Raw genomic sequence first — 26,754 nt, forward strand, 5'->3', positions numbered from 1 at the left:
CTGGGGCTGTGGGCCTCGGCGGCAGAGCCGTGCATGGAGCCGGGCGGAGCGGAGGTGCCACAAGACTTTATTGAGTGCGGCGGAGACCTGCCTTAACAGTGCAAACGCCTTCGACAAACCGCGAGCCCCGGCCCCGTACAGCGCGGTAACGGCGGCAGGAAACACATGGAGAGGGTGGGCTCCGTGTGGCGGAGACTGACGTTCCCGCTTGGCGGAGGGAAAGGCCGGGGGGCAGTGCAACCGCAGCGGGCACGTTAACAGTAAACAAGCCGAAATTGTCCTCGGGGGGTGTGGTTTGTTCTGGCTGTTTCTGTAATTCCAGCGACTTCACTGTATCAAACGCCCCTCATCCTGTACACCTGCTCACCGAAGAATAATTTAATGTGTTTTAATAGTTCCGTTCTCCCCCCGACTCCGACTAAACAGGAAAGTCAGTTTTCCGACACAAAAGCCCTCACAGAACGTCGGATACTACATATGGCACAAACTTGACATACCTTCTTTACATGTCTCAGAACAGCAAGAAACCCATCCAGAAGGCACTGTTTACAATACTGGAATACCTGCTAAGTTGTCTGTGATTTGAGGATTCCCTTGAAATAACAGCATTTAAAACTTCCAGATAAATAGAATCCTCGTTATGTTATTTACACAAAGTGGTAAAGTGATAGCCTTTAAGAAACAATACAAAACATAGGATGCAAACTGTTTCATACACACCAGTCTGGTAAAATAAAACATAATTTGCCAAAGGCACAGGAGGGCAGTAAATAACAAAGAAAAAAAGGAAGAAGAAATCACCATCGTTACAGTTTATGGGACAACCTTTCAAATGATTTAGCTGGGGGTGTGCCACGGGGGTACACTTCCAGGCTATACCTTCATTTATGTATTGTCAATTTAAAAGGAACCCACATGTGAAGTGCAGAACATCATCTGCTGCTGAAACTGATCCTTGCTGCATTTCACATGGCATATTTGCTTTTTCTTACCTTAGGTAATCTCTACCAAACTACAGAACCTGTACCTAAATGGCAAATTAAAGGCTTAGAGTGCATTTGAAAAAAACCCAACAAACAAACCAAACTGAACAAAAGCACATGGCAACAAGTTCTGAAAGTATTTCCTGTACAAGAAAAACCCCAAACAAGTGTGGAAACAAGGGCTGGTTTAGACTTTAAAAACTAGGAGGAGGTCACAGCCCTCACACATCTGCAAACTGTACAATCCATTTTTATAACTGTGTGCAGAGCTCAGTCTCAAGTACATAATAGTAAAGATTGGCCACACATCGTGGTTAACCAGGAGAATGGTGATGTGCTGAGGAAAAGGCTTCATACATGCCTGTGACAAAGCTGTACAGTAAAAATCAGGCAAGAGATTTCTTTGTTCTATTCACAGGGGGGAACATCATACAAAACCCAGCAAAACAGGAATTCCTACCATTTTTATGCACTTTCCAGAATATTAGTTATCTAATATAGCTGAGCAGAGATCTGCAATATCACTTTTCCAGAAGTTTCATCGTACATCCTTTGCCTTTGTGGATCATCACTAAAACAGCTTTTACAACAGAATAAAAAAATAAGTACAGGTGTTTTCTCTGACTGTTCAAATCCCTTATCTTGAACTGAATATGAACTTCAGATATAGAGTATCTAATTTAGTCTGGCGTTGTCCAGCACCATGCTGCCAGCCAGCTGGCTGAATCAAATCCAGAGTTACTACCATGCAGTCTGTGTAAAAATACATGCAGACTGTCTTATTAACTGGCCTTGAACAGAAGTGATTAAAAAATCGTCATGAAAGGGCAGAAGGATATTTCTATTTACAAGGGAGATAAAAGCTTGTAACTATTAGTCAAGAGTTTCAGCACCACAAATTTAGCAGTGTTATTTTAGGGGACTGAAGTTACTGCCCAAATTCTCACTTGTTTCTTCTTTTATTACTCTCATACAGAGTATGATTAAAGGCTTGTTGTAATGAATCTTAAGACAGGTAAAGCTTTGACATCTGAATATGATAATGAATGGCCAAATTCTAGGCTGAGAACATTAATTCTGTAATATTCTGCTTTCTTTATGCCATTTTATACATGGCTAATGACTTCAGTTTCTCTTTAGAGACTTGGGGACTTTGTACATTCACAAATTTTACCTCATCAGCTGTAGATACAATGGAGATAGAAGTCCAATCAAGTCTGGTCTTACCCACCTATACAAAATCACTCTCATTAAGGTACCACATGCCAGAAAATTACTCAAGACCAAATTATGCTAATATGCAGCTGTTAGAAATAGGTGAAGGTGACTGCTTAAGCAGGAAACTTAGGTTTCTTGCTTAAAACAAAAGGAAAGGTAAAAGAGAGGGAAGGTGTGTGAAGGTATCAGCCACAGCGATGTATGAGCTAGACAAATAAACAACAATTTTTACTAAATACTAGTGAGACTGATGCAGGACAGAGTTAGGGAGGCTACCCAAGAGAAGAGGGGTAACCAGGCCATAGCAAAAAGCCAAATGTGGCCCCTGAACTGTTCCACTGCCTGGGATGGATTTGATTCCTGAGCAGATCCTCTAAAAACAAACTTGGCTGCCCTTTGCATTGTGCCACCTGTCTTCCTGTTGCCTCATCTGGGTTACTGAGAGTACCTCTACAATTATTACAGCCCCTTTTTGACTTGGTATGCTTGACTGGCCTAAGGAATTCACCAGATAAACACTGGCACTAAACTTTTTTGCTTGAATTGTACAAGTTCTATACATGCATATATTTCTTCAAACAAAAATGTTAGAAACCTTGGTTTTAAATTGAAACTTGAGCTTCACATTAATAAGTATAGCTACAGCATAATGAATAGGTGCATCTGTGTGTTCTGCTAGGTAGTATATACTGCAGTAAGAAGGCATTTAACAAAGACTTAGGGTTTCACTCTCATTTGCTTTGATATGTGTGTTGTCAGCCATCCTACATCTTCTGAAGACTTTCCCCTCATAAACATGCACATTTTCATTTGCAAGTGAACTCATGATGGTGCCTGAATTCTGTTCTACGTCATCTGCCTTTTGGAAGGTTCAAGTCAAGCGACACACCAAGCACACCTCTTCACCTTCACATTTTGTTTCAAATAGAAGAAGTCCTGCAATCAGCAGTCTGTCTGCTTATTGTGACAAGGCCATACACAAATGTAAATTCAAAGCTGTAGATCTATCAAGACTTCCAAACATACCATAAATCCTTGACATTTACAACGTGAGAGAGTGGACTAAGACAGTACCTTCCCAGGTGCTGCACTGTTAAAAAGGTGCTCTGTACAGTAAATGCAGGAATGTCTTTATGAAGAATCTGAAATTTTAAAACTATAAAAATAAAACAGCTGGCTTACCAGCCACTGTAGTAATAATTCGGGATAAAAACTCATACTTCCAAAACAAATCAAGGACATTACACCGCAGAATTTCCAAAGACTTCAGCTTTTTGCTAGTTCCTAACATTTGTTATCTTTGTATAAGAATGTATTTGTTTGACCTTACACAAAAGTTTACTTCCAAACACTCAATGCCATTTACAAAAACTGTTGGCTACTTCAAAAGTTCCTTCTTTACAAAAATGGGAAGTTTAAATGTAACAAATTGTTTATCATTCTGCCATAACAAGAATTGCATCCTACCTACAGGGTCTGACCTCTGAATTCTCAACTTCATCTAGTCTGTGGTGAAGATTCATCAGTACAGCATATGACGTAATAGAAAACACAAGGCTGATGTCGTATGTCTGTTAGACAGAGGCACACACCAGGAGCAAGAGTGTACTGGCACACAATTCTTACTTCAGCTGGGTAGATGGGAGTATGATTCTGAACCATGGATGCTGAGGCAAAGTTCTGTAAGCTGTTGCTACAGGGCTCTTTTAGATAATATTGCATCATTTAAAGTCTGACTTAAAATATGGTCCCCAGTAACAGTTTGGTAATTCCAGTTCAGAAAGGCCCTTGTTCACACTTCCTATTTGAACAAGAAGTTAATGGCAAGCTGTAGCAGAACCACGACTGAAATGAAGACGTAGTGCTTAAACTGCAAGAAATGGTAGTCCACAGGTGGTGCATTAGAAGTGACTCTGTTTCGCAGAGCCATAATGTCCCTGTAAAATAGAAAATAATATCCTGTAAATGTCATTCTAGACAATTTGGCATTTTCTAGTGTGTTAGGGCTCCATACAGAAGATGGTTTTTGAGGAAAACTCTGAAACATCAATGAGCAATCAAAATTTGGGAAGGAGGATAGTTTAAAGACATCAAGGTTCTAAAGAAGAAAGATGCATCCCAGCCTCCAAGGAAAAAAAGCTAGAAAAATAGTATATTCTAAGCCATTTTAAAGTGTTTAATTTAGTACTACCTTTTAATTTCTTCTTGTGTTTCCTTTATAGATTCAATGGCACTCTGCAGTTCACCAAGGTCTGCCCCTTTTTTCCTTACTCTTGTGTTATGCTTCAGAAGTTGTGCTAGAAAGATACAAAAGCCAGATGTAATTCAGAGGTGTAAGTCAAAAAAGGAACAAAGTATCAATGACAAACTAAACCAGTTGCAAAAATGAGAATAAACTTTTCCAACTAAGCTTCTACTGAAAACTAAAGCTTTATTTCAGTCACCTATAGCACAGAAGGACAGCAAGTTAAGCACTTGAAGTATCTTAAACCACTGTTTTGAGCACAGTGCATTCCAACTCTCATAAAAATCTACCTTCTAGCAACACAATGATCTACAAATTAAAACGATTCATCTTGTTTCGAGAAAGACACAAGTTTACAGACACATTTGCCCACTCCAGCACACTTACGTGCAGCACTTAAGCCCACCTATGCTACATACTGATGTTGAAAAGGACAGGAAAGCTTGCAGTTAACACCATGAGCTGAGCCCTTCTGCTCCTTCTGTTTTTCCAGAATGTGCTTGGATATAACTATGATCCAAAGTGTACATTATTTCATAACACAAACATCAAGATAAGAAGTGTATGTGTGACTACAGAATTCTGTCAAATACATTAATTACTTTTGTATGCAAATACATCTTTTGTCCTACCTTCACTCCCAGAGGAATCCTGGTTATCAGGCTCTGGAGATGAGAAACCACACTCTCCTTTCTTCTGGCCAGCTGGCTTTCGTTTGATTTTTGGAACACTAACCTACAATTGATAAACTTACGAATTATTTCGGAGAACCAGCACTGCAGCAAAGCAGCACATTCTAATAGTAATAGTTAAAAGCAACTAATACCCAATAAAAGCCCAAGTTATTACAGACCGGGTAAACTACATTTTTGTAGGATCACAACAGCATTTCCCATTGCTCCCAACGCTTTGATGACCTTTGCACACATAATGCGATATATACAAGTCCCTGGATCTTGCTGCACATGCTAATAGACCTGGAACATACCATTGGTGTCCGATGTCGAACTTTTGTTTGGATGGTGCCATCTTTTTCGAATTGGATCATGTCATTCAAAGGGTCCCAGGGTCTGGTACTAGACAAAGCAAATATAATTGATTAATACCACCTACAGCCCAATCCTAACCTAAAGAGCCAAGAAAGTAAAAAAAAATAAGCTTTATATCCAACAACTCTCAGCCAGCTGGTAAGATTATAAACTACTGAATTAACCAACAATATCAGTCTGAATTTATCTGGCTAGTGATATGTATTTGTCAAATGTGGAGAGGTTTTCTGCTTCAAAAAGAAGAAAAAAACTGACAAAATCCTCTGATTAATGTGTAGTTATTATTTTAGAATTAGAGGGAAATTGGGGGATTTAAAAACTTATTGTTATTTTGGCTTGCTTTTCTTTTTTGTTCTTTGGAAGATACCTGGGAAGGAGAGATTAAGGATCAGTCACCTCAAACCTGTTTTCATCCCAAAGTAGCTAATGTTAATCAAGACTGGTTTCAAGAGGTACTATGAGCTACACACGATTTTCTTGTTCTTATTTTCCAAGGGTGCTTTTCCAAGTACAGGTTGACAGAGAATTAAAAATAACAAATACAATTATGTGAACACACACAGCTCACTGGAGAACAAGCAGCTGCCAAAGGCAGACTGACATTCTCACTAATTACAGCCTTTTCAGGATACAAACTGCAAGCCAGCTGCAGGAAGATTGTTCTGATGCATAGCTTTAGTGGGAGTAGATTAAGCATGGATTTCCTTTTATCTCCTCCCGTATGCCTTTTAAAAAGTTTGTAGCTGTTTCCGATGTTGTGACCACAAACCTGCATTTACATCTTTCAATATCATCATAGGTTACTGGGTTCAAAACTAGGCAATGCTCTCCCAAAGGTCTTTTGTATCTGTAACCCAGATACCTTAACAAATGCCACAGCTCACTGAATGCATCTTTCACAGTAAGTGTGAAAGACAGCTCTCTACATGGATGAAGCAGTGAGCAAGCACTATATGTGTAAAAGGAGACAGCAGTTTTGTGTGGAGACTGCTGACAGTATAGACTGCTTTCTGTCACACAGCAAAATTTCCATGGTGCATCCTTCAACCACGAGGCCTCAAGGAGACATGGAATAATGCAGAGTAACAAAACAGACTACCCCCTGAAGCTTTAAGACCTAACAGGTCTAAAGTGCAGTACTTTTCCTGATGGTTAGACACAGGGTTCAACAGTACAGGCAGTCAGTTCAGCTGCATTGTTCACAACTCTTCCAACAAGAATAGGCATCAAGAGCACTAGAAGGTTCAAACCAAGAGAGGGTGTTTCACAGAGCATTTGGTCTACCTGGGGAATTCTCTGAGGCAGAATGTTTTGGGTAGTAAAGGGCTAGGCTCCAAGCTGACTTTTGCAAACACTGGCAAGAACAGAGAATGCACACCAGCAGTCAGGGAGACAGCTATGTCTTAATTTTCTCATCCAGATCATCATGCAAAGAGATCCACAGACACTCATATGTGCAGTCCACATCTGACAGCTGATCTGAACCACCTGGTCCCAGCATTAACATTGCTGTACACATGTTATTCTCAGAGTTCAGCTCAATTAAGCACAGGCTTTTCTGACTTCCAGACACTAGATTTTTCTGACTTCCAGTTGGTACGCCCGTATGTACCATATTTTCGAGTCTGGGAAAATCTGTGTAGCTGTTCTGGTCAGTCTGGGAGAGGGGAAGAAACGAGCACAATACATCATCCCAAAGTGCCATGGCCAAGAAACTCTAGAACATACCATGAATTTGTAGAGGCACATAAAGATAAAAAAAGTTTCATGGTTACATGAAGCATGGTTTGCTGCATTAGCAATCCCTGTGTTTTTAACACTAAAAGGGCCAGTCAAGTTCAGCTAAAAAATTATGTATTGGAATTAAAGCACATAAATATCAGGTAGCAATGCATATTTTACAAGTTTGAGCTGGGCTGAATATCCACGTTCTTTCGCTCCTGAAACCACAGGAAAAGGCTCAGCAACACTAACAAGGAACTAACAAGCAGTTTTTGTAACAAGCACATCAGGACTCACTCCGCATATTTGTAGTGCCATTCGCCTGTGACTGAATCCTGATCAAACAGTTTGCATGTCCACTCTTCACCCTTAAGTTTCCTCTCTTTGGCACTCTTTCTCTGAGCTTCTTCCAGAACATATTTCTCTTGAGTAGCTTCTGTTTGGTCTTTATTATTTATTGCTCTTGTCACTTGTTGCCAAAGCCTGACAAACAAGCAGAGAATTACAATATGCTTGGTAAATAATTGTGAACATTTCCTTAGTTATAGGTTAAATAAATGGAACAACCTCTAAAAATAATATTACCATGTTGTAATATATGTTTTATCTACATTTCCATCAAGACTTCTCATGATTGCAAGGTTTGTAAATGATGATCTTGTATTTAAGAGTGTTGCTTTCTTGTTTTACAGGCCAAAAACAGCAAACACAGGAAAGAAAGAAACAATAATCTGTTCATAATTTGGAGAAGATGATGTATTTTATTTTGTCAAAATAACTATACATGGTCCTAAATTGAACTTACTTCTCTGACTCAAAGTCATCTTGCTCTTCAAACTTCACTGTGTACCTAGGTAATCTACGCTGCTTGATATCAGACGTTGGGTTCCAGAATGTCTCTGAAACATCTGTCTTCTTCTCACTAATAGTAACTTCACTGTCCTGTAAAATATGTAGTTAACTTAATTGTAATAATCTCAGAGTGCCAAAATAACACAAAAGGGAGAAAAAGGCCTATTTTTTTTTAAATGAGAATTTTCTTTCATTTGAATGAATGTAGTTAAGAACAATTAGATATGGGGTAACTTTAAAATTCAGTTCCGACTTGGAGCAGAGTTGCAATGAATCAGCTGCCTGTGTTGCCTCACCAGAACTGAAACAAGTATAAACACTTCGTGCTGGTGCCATAACCATTCTTCTTAGTATATACAACACATATACTTCAAACATTTCACAATCTGAAATGTACTTTCTTAACTACTCAAACTTGCACAACTTTTCCACCTTTTAACAGCTGCAAATAATACTATGTTGATTCTATACTTTCTTGAGAACTAACTATATACTTTCTATAAAAGTGGTACTTAATCAACTCCTTTTTAAAGATTTAAGTCTTCTTTTGTAACTAAATACTATTTCACCCATCCCAACTATCAGCCAGAATATAGTCTCATCAATCACTACTTACCCAGTGACCCTCCAAAATAGCCAGAACTTCTTTGCCAAGCTTAATTTTCCCTGATATTTGGTTAACACTGTCATTGTTACCCAAAAAAGGCTGCAAAACAAAAAGAAATGCTTTCCTGTTTATTTTAATACAGATTTATTTTTGCATTTATGTTTAGTATTAAGGAAAAAAGATGAAGAAATGTAATGCAAACAGCCCTGGTGACTTTTAGTATTATAACTTCTGCCTATTTAATCCCCAAAACAAGTCTAAAACCACAGTAAGTTGTTCTCTCATGCTCTGTTCTTAAAGGATTTACTGAGCAAAAACATTGCCTAAGAAATGTGGAAAGAGAACAGAAAATAATGCAGAAAACAATGACACAATGATATCTTGGAGGGCATAGTCATTTGCTATGCTAATCTCACCACTTTGGGAAGGGCCATTTCTTAGAGATTAAGTAACAACAGAATTGATTGCCTTGGATTTTCTTTGGCCTTTTTGATCACCTGCACATGTATTCTGTGGGCTGATTAGGCAAAGTATCAGCACAGCCTCCTTTTATGTTTCCTGTATTATTTCAGCTGAATACAGCTTCCCCCTCCGTATGCACACTTCTTAACAACTATTCCTTCAGCTTTAAATCAGTGTCTGCCTCAAATATGGCAAATGTATTTATGAGAAATGAAAGCCATCTGTAAGTAGTTTAGAAACCTTCATTTACCTTTTGTGAGTGGAGAGATGTTCCTACAGCACACACAGCTGCCAAAAATAGTCCATACAAACTGTTGCTTAGCACTGGGCATTAGGCTGACATAAATGTTAGTCAAAGCCTTTGCATCCTCTTTATTTGAGGTAAAACAAGCAACTGAAGTTTACCCCAGACAGAAGAGGGGAACCTGGCTCTGAGTTCTCCTCCAACAGCTCTCCAGGAGTTTAAAAGAGACCCTGAACATGTTTCAAGAATTAAAAGTCACCAAGGTATATTAACAACAATACATAAAATATCTGAACCACTGATCAGATCACTGCTCCTACGCTTTCCTAGACACTGTTGCCACTGCTGGAGATAAGACAGACCTTTGCTTTCTCCCCAGCAGCGGTGCTCTTAAGATTCATACCACTAGCAATATACTTGCATCTCGTCACCAGAGATGAAGACAACATTGTAAATTTCAGACAAAACCTCTGGATTCAGAAGAATACACTAAGAAAAGAGAGGACAATATAATTCCTCTTAAATAAATAAATAAATAAATAAATCAATAACTATTTGCTAGATATGCATAGCTGGATATGTAGCAGTTAAAGTGAAAATTCCTCAGTTTCCAAAAAGACAATTCCATTTTAAATCAGACTGTATCTAAGGAGTGACCTAATATCCATATATATATTTTTTCCATTCTCATTATACTCATTCACCTTCTTGTGCCCACTCACAGCATTTACTAACCTTAAGTTTGAATTCAATTGTTGCACTGTAGCCAGTTTTCTCACAAGTGATGTTGACTGTTCCCCCAAGCTCTAAGGTCATTGTGCCATAAAGAATTCCTGCAAGAGAAAAAACCAACTAAAATTAATATTTATAACTGAACAAGATAAAATCCCTAAGTTCTTTGGGCACAATTCATAGAGGAGACATGTCTGTGCTGGAGGAAAAAATCATCTTTTCAGATGACCCTTCCTAATGATAAGCATGATATTTCTGCCACATAAGACAGATACTTTTTGTTTCTGTTTGGGTTAAGTGAATTACATATAAGCAGGAAAATGGTTTGAGACATATATTTGGCTTTGTATGCTTCTGGCTCTAGCAAAGGGGGTATTAGTCTTACTGGAGATGATTGGAGGATGGAAGCTTTGAGGTTAAGGCTGGCAAATAACTGCATGACAAAGAGAGCAAAGAAAAACTTCACTTGAACAGAGGCAGTATGTATAGTCAGACCACAGGTGACGAGAATCATGGACAGCCTATGTAGGACAACACGGATCACCTCCCTAAAGACTTTTGGAAGTACAAAGTTGACAATTTCTTTTCCATGATTGCTGTCTTTTCCCCTGCCATCCAGCATTTAAACCACTGAATATATTTTACATACAGTGAATGCACATGCAAATACATTTTTCTTTTTTACCATGCAATCCTCCTTCCCTCTGTATTCTTCTTTCTCCCTCTCTATTTGCTTTATTAGCCACACTAGTTCCCCTCCTTCCTGTTTAACTTAAAGATATGTATGTTATATGCTTTTTAATTGTTAAGTATTATTTTTGTCACCAAAGCCATAAAAAAAAATCCAGAGTATAAAAAATCCCATGAACAGTAGGAAGAGAAGAGCTTACAAAATTAATGTCAAATTATGTAATTCTGCTAAATGATTTTCATACATCTCAAAAGAAGTAGTTACTATAGTTGCTGACTATAATGCTTCTGAAAGAGAATCCTGGCAGAGAATGTACAGATAGCTAAATCTGAGTAAGTACCAGTTTAACAATCAGCAACTCTGCAATGTATATTGTACTACCACTGACCTTCCAGAAAGCTTTAAGAACTACTGACTGGTTTCCCATCATGAAACTACAAACAAATGGCCATGATTTACACCCAAATCACACAGTGAGGTATAGATACTACATTGTCTTTTGTAAGAGGAAAATACTGGAAAAAATCAAAACTGTTTATTTTAAACAGTACATTTATTTAATGTATATTTAAATTTGAAGTATGTTTAAATTATGAACAGTAATTTACTGCCAGGTAATGATAGATAGATACATATATCCTCTTACTACTTATGGCAAATAAATAAATAAAATTTCTGTGCCAAAAAATACAGCACTGCTTAAATAACAGATGTATTTTTCTCCTGGTAAGTGGAAGCCTAGAGCCACCAATATCACTAATATTCAGGACACTCAGCTGACAAGCTCAAAGTCAGCACATTATACTATGCAGAATAATGTACTATTTAGAATAATAAACTTCTGTTTTCATAATTTTGCCATCTAGAGAATGAAAAAAAGCCCATTACCTTTACAGTGAGCATATGGCATTGTCATTACATAATCTTCTCCCCTGTTTAGGAATGTTAGCCGTCCTTCCCCATCTAGTATGGCAGATAATGAATTCCCTGAAATTGCAAAGACAGCATACCATATTTCTCACCTCGCAAGACAACAGTCAACATTTCATAATAACTGATCAATAAAATTAAGAATAGTGGTATATTTAGCATTGCAATCTATCCTGTCTAGTGAAACCACTATAATACACAGCTTCCCCAGTTAAAAACTTAAAATGCTCCAAAAAACAGAAATGACAACTCCAAAGACCAGTAGCAAAAACTTCTCAATGAATCGATAATACAATGAGCAACCCCCTGACTCTTCTAACAGCCTTCTCTCATCCACAAAACATGTCATTTGCACTGATTTTATACCCCTTAATAAAGGTACATACAAAAAAAAATATCCATTATCTACCATAGAATTTTGATTTGGCCAGAATGCTACCACTAAGGCAAAAACCATCCTTGCGGTTGCTGACATAGAAGGCAGATATCGGAGGATGATGTGACACCTGTTGGGGAAAAAAAATACATATTTGAAGAAAAAAAAAAGGCAAAACAAGAAAAAAGGAACATGCAATATAGCATAAACCTTGAGCTAATAGTAACAGAATGCAAAATTCAAGCTGCACATGATAAGTATACAGTTAATATATGTGAAATGTGACTATAATCTTTAAAGATAAAGATCAAGCAAACACATAGTCAGTTTCAACAGCTAATAAAATTAGCACCTGACTTTTGTTATAGAAAGAGGGAACAGAAACGCTGCAAACATCTTTCTGTCTCTCTAGGAAGACACACTTAAAAGAGACATTTGTAAAAAAAAAATCATAAAAGGAGAGTACTAGAATATAACCCATATGTTTAAATATATTTTCTGAAACCACCACACCATTTGGCTACCACAAAAATGCAACACATTTATTTTTCTTTAAGATATTTCTTCCAGTTATTGCAGCTACCTGTTCTGCAATGTAAAAAGTCTTGCTATTTGTCCTTGGATGAATCCACATGCAGCGGAAGGTCTCACCAAGTATAGGATTGTACGGCTTTTTTAGTCCCTAAACAGAAATAGAACAGCAAGTAACCATACAATGCAGGTCAGAACTCAAACTTTATCTGTCTGTCACTGAAGATAAGAGACAAAAAAAATACAACCACAGCATGCATGCTAAAGTACACTGTACTTGAGTTCATCATCTGAGTATTATGCTGAGTTACCCTGCTCCTCACTCTATGGAAATTGATGTAGATTTGGTCCATCTGCTTAACTATTCCAGGCTACACTTAAGGACAAACAGAATATAAGGTCTTTTTGTATGAAAATTATTACAGAGCCTTGTCTCAAGTTGGGTAGCGAGTACTTTCTTCTTTCACTACTGTTTACCACCAACATAACTATAAAGAGTATTTAGTATAAAGCTAAATAAGTAGTGGAAATATTAATCCTCCAGCTGCAGCATGTTATCACAGAAGAAAGGTAAACTTAGAACTGGCTCCACTTTATCACAAAATAGTTTGTTCGACTTCTACTCCAAGGGAAAAAAACCAATTGAAGACAGTCTGTTCTAAGCATGGCTAGAGACCAAAATGTCAATATGTGTAAATAACAAAGTTAACCATGCTTTTAAAATCTAAAGAGAAAACTTACTCTAGCACATCCCTGAGCCCTCAAACCAGACACAATGACTAAAGTAAAGACAAAATAATATGCGACAGGATACCTTTGGCTTTTTGTAGAATCCTGACAAATACCACTTCACTACTTTTTTCATGCGGTTGTAAGCATTCTCTTCAAGAGCAGCTCTATGAAACAAACAGAACACACATCAAATATCAGCATTGTTTAAGTTATGACACATATATCAAGCATTGTGATGTATCTTGAACCTAAGAGCTGACTTAAAGGGTTTTTGATTGGTGTTACTGTAAAACTTTCAGCCTGAGTGCTTCAAATTCACACTTTTCAAATAACTGTCTGAAAATGGAAACAAAACAAAAATCCAGAAATGGTATTTCAATAATTGAGTCTGTTCTTTGTAACATTAAATCCTGTTCCAGTAACACTGAAGATCTTCCGTTTATAAGATACTGCTTTAGAGAACTGGATTACTCATGTACAGGTCTCAGAGTTGAATAATATTTACTGTCATTTATTTATTACCTAACATTTGAGAAGGAAACTAGAAATTTGAATGAACTTCATACTGTATTAAAAAGATTTACCAGTACTGTTTTACCCATTTTGAATATGCCTCGTAAACAAAGAAAGCAAGCCTAATTTTGCGAAGTCTGCCATCCAGTCTCCAAAAGCTAAATCAGAAATGTCTGTAACACAACTGTTATTAAATTAGCAAAAGGACCAGAATGCAAAAATAACCATGAGTTCTCAGGCAGTTAGTTTTCAGAAAACAAGGACATCTGATGACTGATACACTTTCAGACACTCAGACTCTAAGCAGTCTACAGTGTTTAAGCAGACCAGATCAAATGTTTCAGTATACACTGCTAGCCCATATCAGTTTAAATAATTAAGAGAATGAAAACCAGAGATAGGATTGACTCACTCAGACAAAAAGTCTGCATGGTAGTAGTAATCTGACAGCTTGTCCAGGAAAGAACGAGGTTCCAAGATAAATGTAGGCAGTACAACCTTGGACAAGTCCATTCCTGGCCGGACTTGTTTCAGTAGTGTCCAGATCAGACTTTTGTTTTCTTCTGACACTACTTCTGTCTGAGCAGCCTCCCCTGCCTAGGATGAATAAAAAAAATGCTTACAGAAAGAAGAAATAATCCTCCAGAAGACAAATCAACATATTCTAAAGATTCAAGGAGAATGGAAAAATGAATACTTCCGATGAACTACTCAAAGAAGCTGGAGCAGCTATGGGAGGAAAAAAAAATCATGTTTCTCTAAATATCCTTATAATACATCTTTAATGATGTATGCTGTTACTATTCAGCATTAAAAAGCAAATTTGTTTTCATCAGCCCTAAAAGAGAAATACTGAGGTAGAATGTTATTCATTAGTCCTTAGTCCTTTCCTAGGCGTCAATCAAGTACATTACCCTGTGTTCTCATGTGCAGGACTTCAACAGCAAAGGGCTGTTAATTCTAACAACTTTTCTCCACCACGGAAGTTGCCACATCTATGCTTTTTATTTGACCAGTCAACAACATAAGTGGGTTTTCTTTCCTTAAAGAAAACCACTGCTTAGGGGTAAGTATGCAGAACCAGAAGCCACACTCCATTGTGCTCCTTTCTGTCCAAGAAGAGGGGAGATACTCTTCCTTACAGTTTCTGAAATCAACAGCAAAGGTTGGAGGAAAAACATCCCTCCTTCCAGAACAGTTCTAAAATGCATACTCAAGAATTTGCTGTCAACTTAAACTCAACTTTTCCTAAATTACTGCTTTTCCTAGAAACAATTGTAGAAAGCAATAAAGCACAAAGTACTTATGTCCCATGGGTATGAAAAAGAATTAAAATCTTGTCATTAGCACCTAAGAATAAAGAGAAAATTTGTGAAAAAAATCACCTCAATTTCTGTTACTAAATTTTTTTGTACCTTTCATGTAAGTAAAACATACAAATCCCTGTTGTGTTTGCTTGTGTAGACATGTAAGACAACCTGCATAAGTAGAATGGCAGCTCTGGAGCACCTTATTAGAACGCAAGGGGACATCAGAAACACAGCAAGTTCCACTGAATTCTGCAGACCCCACAGGTGCTTAACTCCTCTCTTGCAGTACAAAAAGAGGTGCCAGTTTGAATTAAAATCTTCAACTTGGAGATTTTTACTTGAAGAAAATAACAGCAGTAAGTGAGAGAAATAACAACAAAAGGACAAATAGATATGGTCAACTTCTGCTGCATGTGGCCCTTTCAAACTGAACACCTTCTGCCTGAGCAACACTACAGATAATCTCATTACCTGCCAAAATATCAGACACAAGCACAAGAGTGGCAAAGTAGAGCACAACACAGGTGAACAGAACTTCCCCCCCCCCCTCCCCATTATTGCTGAAACGATGAAAGCCAATCCTGCAAGTCAGCTTTCAAGTGTAGACTAATGTCAGCTTTCTATATGGAGAAGTTGTTTGCTTGCCACATTAACAGCACTTTTACCTCCCCAAGTTCTTCATGACTCTGTTCTACGTAAGTAGTTTCCTTGATATCTATTGGTTCTGGATCAATGTAAGAATCATCCTGCCGCTCCGATGTGTCGCTATCGCTTTCTTCGCTTTTTCCCAATCCATCATTATCAGATTCCTCATGGTCATGGTCATTTTCCTTATCAGATTTGTCAGAGTACATATCGTGATCTTTAAAGTGATGCCTTTCAATTTCACTGTCATTCAACCTACAAAAAAAAAAAAGCTATTGAATCTTCAACTTCACACAATGATGTCATGTTTCCAAAACAGGATCTTAATAAAATTCATGCTAAAACTGCCCATTTCAAGCTTGATCTGACAGCAATATCAAACTAGCTTTGCTGGAAACATATAGAATATATTCTTCTCAGTGAACTGTCAAACACGCCAAGTTTAGAATAGTTCCATTGGAAAGGACCCACAATGATCATGTAGTCCAACTGCTGACCAATGGTTAAAACATGTTATTAAGGGCATTGTCCAAATGCCTCAAACACTGGCAGGCAGGCGTGAGGCATCAACCACCTTTCCGGGAAAGGTGTTCCAGTGCTTAATCACCCTCTAGGTAAAGAAGCATTTCCTAATTTCAATTTTGAATGTTCTCTGACACAGCTTTGAGCCGTTCCCTAGCACTAGATACCAGGGAGAAGAGCTCAGCACCTCCCTCACCACTTCCCCTCCTCAGGAACCTGGAGAGAGAAATCAAGTCACCCCTCAACCTCCTTTTCTCCAAACTAGACAAACCCAAAGTCCTTAACCACTCATGACAGGACATTCCTTTCAGCTCTTTCACCAGCTTTGTTGGCTTCCTTTGGACACATTCAAGGACCTCCATATTCTTTTTAAATCCTGGGGCCCAGAACTGCAGAGAGGACTCAAGGTAAGGCCTGTCAACCTAAACTCAGTGCCATGGAGCAGAAAACCACATGTGGGAAAACAGGGGGATCAGGCTCCATCAGCATGGGTTCATGAAGACAGGTCCTGCTTGATCAACCTGATCTCCTTCTACAAGGAGATACGCTTAGCAGAAGAGGGAAAGGCTGTGGACGTTGTCTATTTGAACTTCAGTAAAGTATCTGAGACTGTCTCCCACAGAATCCTCCTGGAGAAACTGGCTGCTCATGCCCTGAATAGGACGATTCTTTGCTGGATTAGGTACTCTCTGGATGGCAGAGCCCAAAGAGTGGTGGTAAATGGTGTCACATCTAGCTGGTAACCAGTCACTAGTGATGTCTCTTAGGGCTCGGTGTTAGGGCCAGTGTTGTTTAATATCTCCATTGATGATCTGGATGAAGGGACTGAGTGCATCCCCAGCAAGTTTGCAGGTGACACCAAGTTGGGCTGGAGGATAGGAAGGCTCTGCAGAGGGATGTGGACAGGCTGTGGCCAATGGTATACGGTTCAACAAGGCAAAGTGTCAGGTCCTGCACCTGGGCCACAACAACCCCATGCAATGTTTTCCAATGCCTGGAAAGCTGCTCAGTAGAAAAGGACTTGGGAGTGCTGACTGACAGCTGAACATGAACCAGCTCGCGCCCAGGTAGCCAAGAAGGCCAATGGCATCCTGGCCTGTATCAGCAATAGCGTGACCATGCCCCTGTACAAGGCAGTGGTGAGGCTGCACCTTGAATCTTGTGTTCAGTTCTGGGCCCCTCACTACAGAATCCCGAGGGTTGGAAGGGACCTCGAAAGATCATCTAGTCCAACCCCCCTGCAAGAGCAGGGTAACCTAGAGTACATCACACAGGAACTTGTCCAGGCGGGCCTTGAATATCTCCAACGTAGGAGACTCCACAACCTCCCTGGGCAACCTGTTCCAGTGCTCTGTCACTCTCACAGTAAAGGAGTTCTTCCTGATGTTAACGTGGAACCTCCTATGCTCCAGTTTACACCCATTGCCCCTTGTCCTATCACTGGATATCACTGAAAAAAGCCTAGCTCCATCATCCTGACACCCACCCTTTACATATTTGTAAACACCGATGAGGTCACCCCTCAGTCTCCTCTTCTCCAAGCTAAAGAGACCCAGCTCCCTCAGCCTCTCCTCATAAGGGAGGTGTTCCACTCCCTTCATCATCTTTGTGGCTCTGCGCTGGACTCTTTCAAGCAATTCCCTGTCCTTCTTGAACTGAAGGGCCCAGAACCGGACGCAATATTCCAGATGCGGCCTCACCAAGGCAGAGTAGAGGGGGAGGAGAATCTCTCTTGCCCTACTAACCACATCCTTTCTAATGCACCCTGGGATGCCATTTGCCTTCTTGGCCACAAGGGCACATTGCTGGCTCATGGTCATCCTCCTATCCACCAGGACCCCCAGGTCCCTTTCCCCTTCACTACTTTCCAGCAGGTCAAGCCCCAGCCTGTACTGGTACATGGGGTTGTTCTTCCCCAGATGCAAGACTCTACACTTGCCCTTGTTGAATTTCATCAAGTTTCTCCCTGCCCAACTCTCCAGCCTGTCCAGGTCTCGCTGAATGACAGCACAGCTTTCTGGTGTGTCAGCCACTCCTCCCAGTTTAGTGTCATCAGTGAACTTGCTGAGGGTACACTCAGTTCCCTCATCCAGGTCGTTGATGAACATATTAAACAACACTGGTCCCAGCACTGACCCCTGAGGGACTCCACTTGTCACAGACCTCCAGCTAGATTCTGCCCCATTGACCACAACTCTCTGCCTTCTTCCTTTCAACCAATTCTTGATCCACCTCACTACCTGATCGTCAAGCCCACACTTCCTTAGCTTAAAAGAAAGACATTGAGGTGCTGGAGCAGGTCTAGAGAAGTGCAACAGAGCTGGTGAAGAGTCTGGGGAGCACAAGTGTGATGGGGAGTGGCTGAGGGAAGTGGGGGTGTTTAGTCTGGAGAAGAAGGCCTATGGGGAAACAATGGTCTGTACAACTGCCTGAAAGGAGGATGGAGAGAGGAGGCAGCTGGTCTCTTTTCTGAAGTAACAAGTGACAGGACAAGAGATAACAGCCTCAAGCTGCAGCAGGAGAGGTTTAGGTTGGATATTAGGAAACATTTCTCCACAGAGAGGCTGCCCAGGGAATGGTGGAATCTGTCCCTGGGAGTGCTCACAAGCAGTGCAAATGAGGCCCTCAGTGACACGGGTGAGTGCTGGCCTTGGCATTGCTGGGGTAAGGGTTGCATCTGACGATCTTAAAGGTCTTTTCCAGCCTGGTTGATTCTATGAACACAGTGGATCATCACCTCTTTTGCCTGGCTGGTTATGCTGTGTTTGACACCCCCCAGGTGAGGTTTGCCCTCCCGGCTGCCAGGACACACTGCTGGCTCCTGCTGCAGCTGCAGCCAGCCAGCCCCCCCCAGGCCCCTCTCACGGGGCTGCTGCCCAGCCACTGCTCTCACAGGTTATACTTCTGCCTGGTGTTACTCAGCCCCAGGCACAGGACCTGGCATTTGCACTTGTTGGATTTCCTGCCACTGATGTCTGCCCGAGCTCCAGTCTACATAAAGCCCTCTGCAAGGCTCCTCACCCCTCAGGTGAGTTCACAGCACCTCCCAGTTCAGTATCATCAGCAAACCTGCTAATGATGAATTCAACTCCTGCATCCAGATCGTTGATAAAAATACTGAACAGAACAGGCCCCAGGACTGATCCTTGACTAATACTGCTGGTGACTGGTCACCAACCAGAGATAACCCTATTTACCCCTTTGAGCCCTGCCCTTCAGCCATTTCTTCACTCAGTGCATTGTGCACCTGCTCTTCTCACAGCTGGATAACTTGTCTAGAAGGGTGCTTCAAAGCCTTAATAAAACCCAGATAAGGAACATCCACCACCTTCTCTTCATCCACTAGGCAGCTGACTTGATTATAGAAGGATATCAAATTACTTAAATAGGACTTTCCCTCCGTGAACCCATGCTGACTGTGCCCAGTGATTGCGTTGTTCTCTGTCTTTCACTCAGTATGACTGTCTCCATATTTTTTTTCCAGGTACTGAGATTAGACTAACAGGTCTGTAGTTTCCTGGGTCTTCCCTCACACCCTTCTTGTAAACTGGAATAATGTTGGCTAGCTTCCCGTCAGCAGACACCTTTCCAGACTGCCCACACCTCTGGTAGATGATTGAGAGGGGTCTTGTTTTAACATCCACTAGTTTCTTCAATACTCTGGGATGAATCCCATCAGCCCTCATGGTCTTACGAGCATTGAGCTGATACAACTGGTCTCTAAAAACACTTCAGTGTCCACAAATGGAAGATCACTGTTCCTGCATTCATGGTCATCAAACCCAGAGGACAGAGCAGCCCAAGGTCTACTAGTGTTATTAAAGCCAAAAAAAAACCCAAACATTGAATGTCTCCAGATTTTCTATGCCTATTTTTCAGGTGACCATCTTCAACAAGTATCAGTCCCATGTGTTCTTTGAACCACCTCTTGCTATTAATGTGCCTAAAAAAGCTACCTCTTAAAGTTAAAACTGCTTTCACCTTTCTTCTCCCTCTCCTGCCAAGCCCATTAAAACTAGGCCTGCAGGCTTTGTTGCTTAGATAGTTGAGCATACTCAATAGTCTTAGAATACGCTATATCTAGAGATCTACTTAATTAAACCATTAGTCTTAATTAGATTTAACATCTGTAGTTAATTGCTATGATTGTAATCTGGGCCAGCTGCTGATATTAAGGTACTATTAATGAGTATAGATCTCCAGCTGGATTGTACACAGCAGTTTTATTGATTCCATGAGTTAAAAGAAGGAGCAAAACTATAGCTGAGCCTGCTTGGTCATCCAGATAGGGCCTTGAATATGGGCCAGGGGCAGTACTTTGCCTTTTCAGTGCTGTTCTCAGACTACCTGTGCCAGAAAGAATTGCAGGTCTTCTGTCACAAATACAGCATCATACTCTTAAAAGCAGTACAAAATTCCTGCCCACCCAGAAAAGAGAGATGGACAGTTAAACTTTCATGAATGGGAGGGATTATCTGAAATAAGTTTATGTTCACCTGAAAGTACATTCAACTGGTGGAAGATTACCAAAAGAAACTGCAGAGCACAAGCTTCAGACTCAATTATTTGAAATAAATGACTAAACCTTTTATATTTTCTGATGCACTTTGGTACCACACTTGAAGTGTCTGAAAACACCACTTATTGGTTAATAATATATTTCATTGCCTAATAATATATTTCCACAAAAGCTCCCAAAAATCTGGCTGAAAGCATTTATTGAAAGAAACAGGGAGTTACTCTAGGGCACACAGACATTAGATACCAGGTGATACCAGAAAACGTCAACTTTTGTGCACTTAATTTAATAGTAGGGTGACTGAATCCTTATTCATCCATCTGATGATTCAAAGCTGAGACATGCTGAAACCATTTAACTAATGATAGGATTATTAATTTCTTTAAGCCAAAGAACAACAGCTTATATTCACATCTACCAACTTGTGTCACATGTACTAAACTTCTAGTTTTCAGGTGAAGATAACTTGAAGATACAAAACAATTAAAACTTTAAAAGTCTGAGCACTTAAACTTACTGATGTGATACTCAACCTTGAGTTCTTGGGCTAAACTTTCTTCTGTATCCACTTTGGTTGAAAAAAATAAAAAAAGCTTTCATTTTATCCACGTACAATATAAAACATAGTGCAAATATGTCATATGAAGAGAATTCAGGAACAAAAAGAACTGCAACCTTGGAAAGAGATTCTCTCTGTGAAGAAGTTCTCACTACAAGGTTCTGTCAAAAGGACAATCAGGTTTAGTAATTAATTCACTTACGGTAAGTTTTCTCCACTGTGCAAGTTGTTAGCACGAAGCAGACCATAGAGAGAGACATGAGTACTGTCTGCTGAAGAGTTCAAATCGTGCTCTTTACCTTCTCTAATCATTGTTCGTTTAAGCAGACTTGAACATTTCAGTGCCAGCTCCAAGGCATCCATCCAACACCTGCCTAAAGACAAATTCATTACTAGACTAAAAATTAAGGATTTAACTGAACTATACAACTTCCATGTCCTAATTTCACAATCATTTTGGATCTGCTTAATTGCCTTTGAACATACCTCTGAGTTGTTCCATTTTACATGCACTGAGTTTTATAATCTGGTGGAGACATCAAAAGAACTCAAAACTACTCAGCTCTGGTAGAAGGGATGCTTCAGGGTAGGATAAGCAAGGTAGATAATGATTCTGTTAGAGCAGATCCCAGCATTTCTTCCTTAATGCAGATATGGTTCCATCCAGGCCCTGTCTATTGAATTTCTTCAAAGTTGCTTGCAGCCCTCCCTAGTTCTGAAGACTAAGTAACTGTATCTATTGGCAAAATTTGCTCATGGAATACAATAATAGTGTGGGAAAGGAGCTATAATGATAGCATATATATATATGCCATTTCATTTTTGCAAAAGGTAACTGAACAGATTTATGTGTTTTTTCCACTCCTTATTTCTTCACTTCCATGTATCTAATAGATTTTTCAATACAGAAGCTAGTAGAGTCCTATTTTTAAAGTCTGCAGGGGTACGCTTAATTAACCAGTAGAAGCAGCTACTAGACAGGTTACACAACAGCCCCAAATTTTGTTTCCAAACTGGAACCTTTGAAGATAGCTGCACTGATATCAACCACCACTGTCAGAGTGATGAAGGCTGTCACAAAATTGTATTTTGAAGGAATTACTACCAGAACTGTTTAATTGCTGCACTTAATAATACACAAATGTATTATTAAATTATTAATTCTAATTATTAATGCATTAGAAAGCAAGTATGTTCACATTAGTACTTTAGACAGGTACTAGCTTGAGTATTTAGATGTACAGTAATACAGTTAAATCTGAAATAAGCCCTTTCTCTTCCTCTACCCAGCTAACACAAAGCTATTTTGCAAGGAGTTCAATAACAATTTCTTCAAGTCAAATTTTCCTTTGACAACCATGAAAAACTACTAGTACCAACACAACTGAAGGCACTAAGTTAAGGGAGAACCTTAACAATGATTAAACTGCAATCACAGTGCTGTAACAGACCTGCTAAGCCAACTGAAGCCACCTCTTTCTAATAACTAACTGCTGTCACTGTGGAAAACCACTGAAATATCTATTTACCATCTGATTCTGAAGCAGCTCGGATGATCAAATAACTGCTGGGCAACGGCTGAGTTATAGAACCAACGGCTTCACCTTTGGGACCCTTGAAATAGAAAAACAAGCAACAGCATCAGATGTTTTAATTCAGTTTTACTGTTTATCATTCCATGTAATAACAAGCTGACACACTGCAGGGCTATTTACTGTCACTCAGCAACATCTAATGAAGACATGAATGGAAAGAAGGACAGCCCTCTTTTACTGGATTTGTTCTTCAAAGACTTGATTCTAAGTATATAGCTCCCAATTCAACCCCACTTTAAAAAGAACGGTCTTTGAGATTGAAATAATTTTGATGAGTTCTTTTTTGTAAATCAGACTTGGCATAGTAACTTGGAAATGCTCTGCTGATACTACTTATAGCAGGATGACAAAAGCATCAAAAGCAACACCATAGGGAAGTCACCCTCACTTTCCAGGGATCCCTGCAGATGGGTATAGAGAGCTCACAAGGGACAAGCTATTTCTCATCAGCGCAGTGTTTCAGCTGAAGAGGTAAGATTTAAAGCAAGCGAAACAAGATGTGTTTGCGGGGTGGTTTAAGAAAGTTGATTTACAACAGATGCTGCCAGTAGAAGATGCCACATTTGTACAGTAACTGGCTCTTTTCTCTCCAGTCACATTCGTTCCTGATGAGAGCAAAGGTTCCTCTCAATTCCTACAAGGATGCTATGGATCATAGCACAGAGAGACACGAAGGCAAGCCAAACTGTTGCAGAGAACAGGAGGCCTGCTTCAGTGATCCAGTTTGTGCTTACTTTACACATCAATGTTTGGTGTCTCAGCACCATCCTGTGCTGCAGTACTGCACAATTTCTGCCTGTCTTTAGAAGATAGGCAAGTCAATTGGTATTTACATAAAATGGAAGTAAGTAGCTTCTCTCACCCAAACCCTATGTATTGCTATCGAAACCCCCTCACCCTTTCTCCCTCCTTCCTTCCCCTTCAACCTTACTCCTATACAGTAGTCAATTCCACAGCATATTTAGGTGCCTAACTTTAGGCTTTGCATTTTAATAGGAAAAAAACCAAGATGATGCCCAAGTCCATAGAAGTAATTTAGATGCTTAAGTCTCTCTATAAAGGGTATCAGCAGGACACCATGACATTATGTTCAATGACACATAGAAGATGTCAAATGACAAAGTTTAATTTTCACTGTGAAGTTCTTCACTTACCAAATTAAAAAAATAAATCCCAAAGACCTTTCCATTTCTGTCAAACTTCATTTTGGAATAAAATGTTAACCCCACTGTTTAAAAGCCCCTTCAAAAATAGTTTACATACGGTAACTAAGACAACTGATAGACAAAGAGGGCTGTATTAAACATACTTGAAGCTATTGTTGAAAAGCTGGGTTAAGCCTGCCTAACTGGTGTGTTAACATATTTTGGTCTTAACTGATTTCCCCCAGAGAAGCCTAATGAAAAGCCAGTACAAGGCTTAAAAGAGGGAACTGGAAAGCCAGCAGAAGTTTTGAGCAAAAGCAAATAAAGGCAGATATTTTAGAAGCAAGCAAATGAAACAGCCAGAATGTTTCTGAGGGTGAGAGGTGGGTAACACGGAGTCTTGGTGGCACTTAAATAACAGAACAGGCAAGCTAGTGCTGGTGTAAATGATGTTCAGAAACTTCCAAATAGTCAGTATGGAATAACAGCAACTAGGGTGTTAGGAACAAGATTCCAAATCTCAGTCCCCCTCTGAGCGAGTGGAAAGATGTACCTACAAAAAACCTTTGGAGAAGCTGCAACACAGGATTAGGAGTGAGCAGCTAACAAGAACCAGGAAGGACCACTCCATGCATGAGCACTCCTCACCCTGAGGGCAGGCACAAAGGGAAGAGGTCTCACTCCCTGCAGGTCCCTGTGGAGATGTGAGCACCACAGCGCAGAGCAGTGCCAAGCAGGGGTGGGGAGGTGCTGGGTGCTGCAAGAAAGAGGACCACGACACCGTGGGTGCACCAGTGCTGTGTGAAGGGCTTGGCCATCACCAGTTCTCGGAACTGTCAGGTCACAAGGACACGGACTAAGGGCAGACCTCTGCCTGCAGGACCTGCCCTTTAGGATTATAATGTGGCCATGCAGGGTATACTACTCTAACAGATTACTATAATTTAAGAGAGGAAATGTGGCTTTAGTGTTTGTATTGCTTTAATGCAAGAAAGCTATATTCCCCTGCGTGCTTTGACAATGCCTTGATTAAAACTGAATAATTTGTAGTGAACATCTAAGTAGGTTGACTTATTTTTGAATAACTGTTGGTGGATCTTGAGTTCCTCTACTTGATTGCTGTTCTAAAAGCACTGGACATTTTTTTTGGTATCACCCATTACAGTTCCAAAATCAGTTTTTGCTATGTTAGTGTTCTGTCAAAGAGAGACATTAGTTTCTGTTCGTTAGGTGATTGTATTTGAAGTGTCTCTGTTCCTAACAGAAAGATGGGTACAACTACACCAATACAAGGTAATGGGCATGTTAAAAATCCCACTAGATTAAAAAAAAACAAACAATAAAAAACAACTTTAAGATTTGCTTCCTACAGAATATTCATGCCAATAAAACTCAAATGCCATGAACATTCAGAGAAAGCAATAAAAGCTGATAAGCAATCACACTTGACCAAATTTACTCATTAGAAATTATTTGCAGTAGTTTTTCTACTTATAAATTTTAGAAAACTGAAATGGCATCAGGACCATGCAAGTGAAGAAGACAGAACAAGGTACAGTGCATCAGCTACCTCAGAGTGCAGGTGGAACATCAAAGACCACAGCAACAGGATTAAGAGAGCATGAGAAGAGACTGGCCACGAACTACTGCAGAAGAGAATTTGCAGTCTGCCAGAAGGACACACTATGGGAGGTGTGTTCAAGTAAGAAAATCTCCTGCAGTAGTTAGACCTGTGTGAATGCTTCTTGCAATGTCTTCTTCCTGTACTGACTGCAAATGAGGCTCATTTTGCCTTGGGCTTCAGGCTTGTTCTGGTAATCTACTCTGTAAATCAGTCAATTACTATTAGGCTTATGAAAGTTTGTCTCATGATACTAAATCTGTAACTAGGACATTATAATTGAGTAGGTAAACAAGGCACAAAAAGGTTTCAAACTTCAAGGCCTTTCATCTAATTAAACCCAGTAATTCTCAACTGCAAATAGCCATACCAAAATGAACAAACACCATTCCAGCTCTCAGCACATTTAGAATGGACAAAATCAACTTGTTCAGGTTCAAAATTCGACCTACCTTAAAAAAGTAAAAATCTGGTGGGGCATGTCCTCTAAATTCTAAATATCTAGTTAAAAAAACAAACAAATCCATTTTCTCATTGCCAAGCAATAAAGAAATATAAGACTGATTTGTGATCTTCTGCAGACAGGCCACCACTTTGCAATGCATGTATACTTGATCATAAATAATTAAAGCATATTAACACCAAACCCTATCACTTTGGAAAAGGATATGAATTTTATGTTCTGCAAATGTAAGATCACCACTAATGAGTGAAAAGTCCTCCTAAGCTATGTTAAAATTAAATCATTCAAAAGCAACTACAAAAGATTTGATCTAAGCCTGGTAAATTTAGGTAACACTAATAATGATAACAATTCAGAAAGATCAAAACAAACATCAGGATTTATACTAGCTGACTGACTTCCCAGTCTAAGGAAAGCAAAACCAGTGCAGCACATTCTACAGATGTGACAGTACATCTGTATCAATTTAAGATTCAGAAGATACAATC

The 26,754-nt window shown here is 39.6% G+C and overlaps 1 protein-coding gene across 4 annotated transcripts in view; it reads right to left on the reverse strand.

Annotated features, from left to right (window-relative positions):
• Positions 1-50: 50 nt before the first annotated feature.
• Positions 51-26,754, reverse strand: part of OSBPL8 (oxysterol binding protein like 8) — a 91,971-nt gene continuing 65,267 nt past the window's right edge. For all 4 annotated transcript variants that reach the window (XM_031047944.2, XM_005147902.3, XM_031047942.2 and 1 more), the window contains 16 exons: positions 22,972-23,056; positions 21,645-21,816; positions 15,863-16,097; positions 14,300-14,484; positions 13,457-13,538; positions 12,695-12,793; positions 12,145-12,241; positions 11,694-11,792; positions 10,118-10,215; positions 8,686-8,775; positions 8,023-8,159; positions 7,515-7,700; positions 5,435-5,522; positions 5,079-5,181; positions 4,393-4,498; positions 51-4,138 (listed from right to left, as the gene is read on the reverse strand). In XM_031047944.2, the coding sequence (XP_030903804.1) occupies positions 4,003-4,138; positions 4,393-4,498; positions 5,079-5,181; positions 5,435-5,522; positions 7,515-7,700; positions 8,023-8,159; positions 8,686-8,775; positions 10,118-10,215; positions 11,694-11,792; positions 12,145-12,241; positions 12,695-12,793; positions 13,457-13,538; positions 14,300-14,484; positions 15,863-16,097; positions 21,645-21,816; positions 22,972-23,056 (1,998 nt within the window). In that variant the 3' untranslated portion in view covers positions 51-4,002. The remainder of the gene's footprint in view (positions 4,139-4,392; positions 4,499-5,078; positions 5,182-5,434; positions 5,523-7,514; positions 7,701-8,022; positions 8,160-8,685; positions 8,776-10,117; positions 10,216-11,693; positions 11,793-12,144; positions 12,242-12,694; positions 12,794-13,456; positions 13,539-14,299; positions 14,485-15,862; positions 16,098-21,644; positions 21,817-22,971; positions 23,057-26,754) is intronic.

The sequence above is a fragment of the Melopsittacus undulatus genome, chromosome 5, assembly GCF_012275295.1.
Source record: "Melopsittacus undulatus isolate bMelUnd1 chromosome 5, bMelUnd1.mat.Z, whole genome shotgun sequence".
Lineage (NCBI taxonomy): Eukaryota > Metazoa > Chordata > Aves > Psittaciformes > Psittaculidae > Melopsittacus > Melopsittacus undulatus.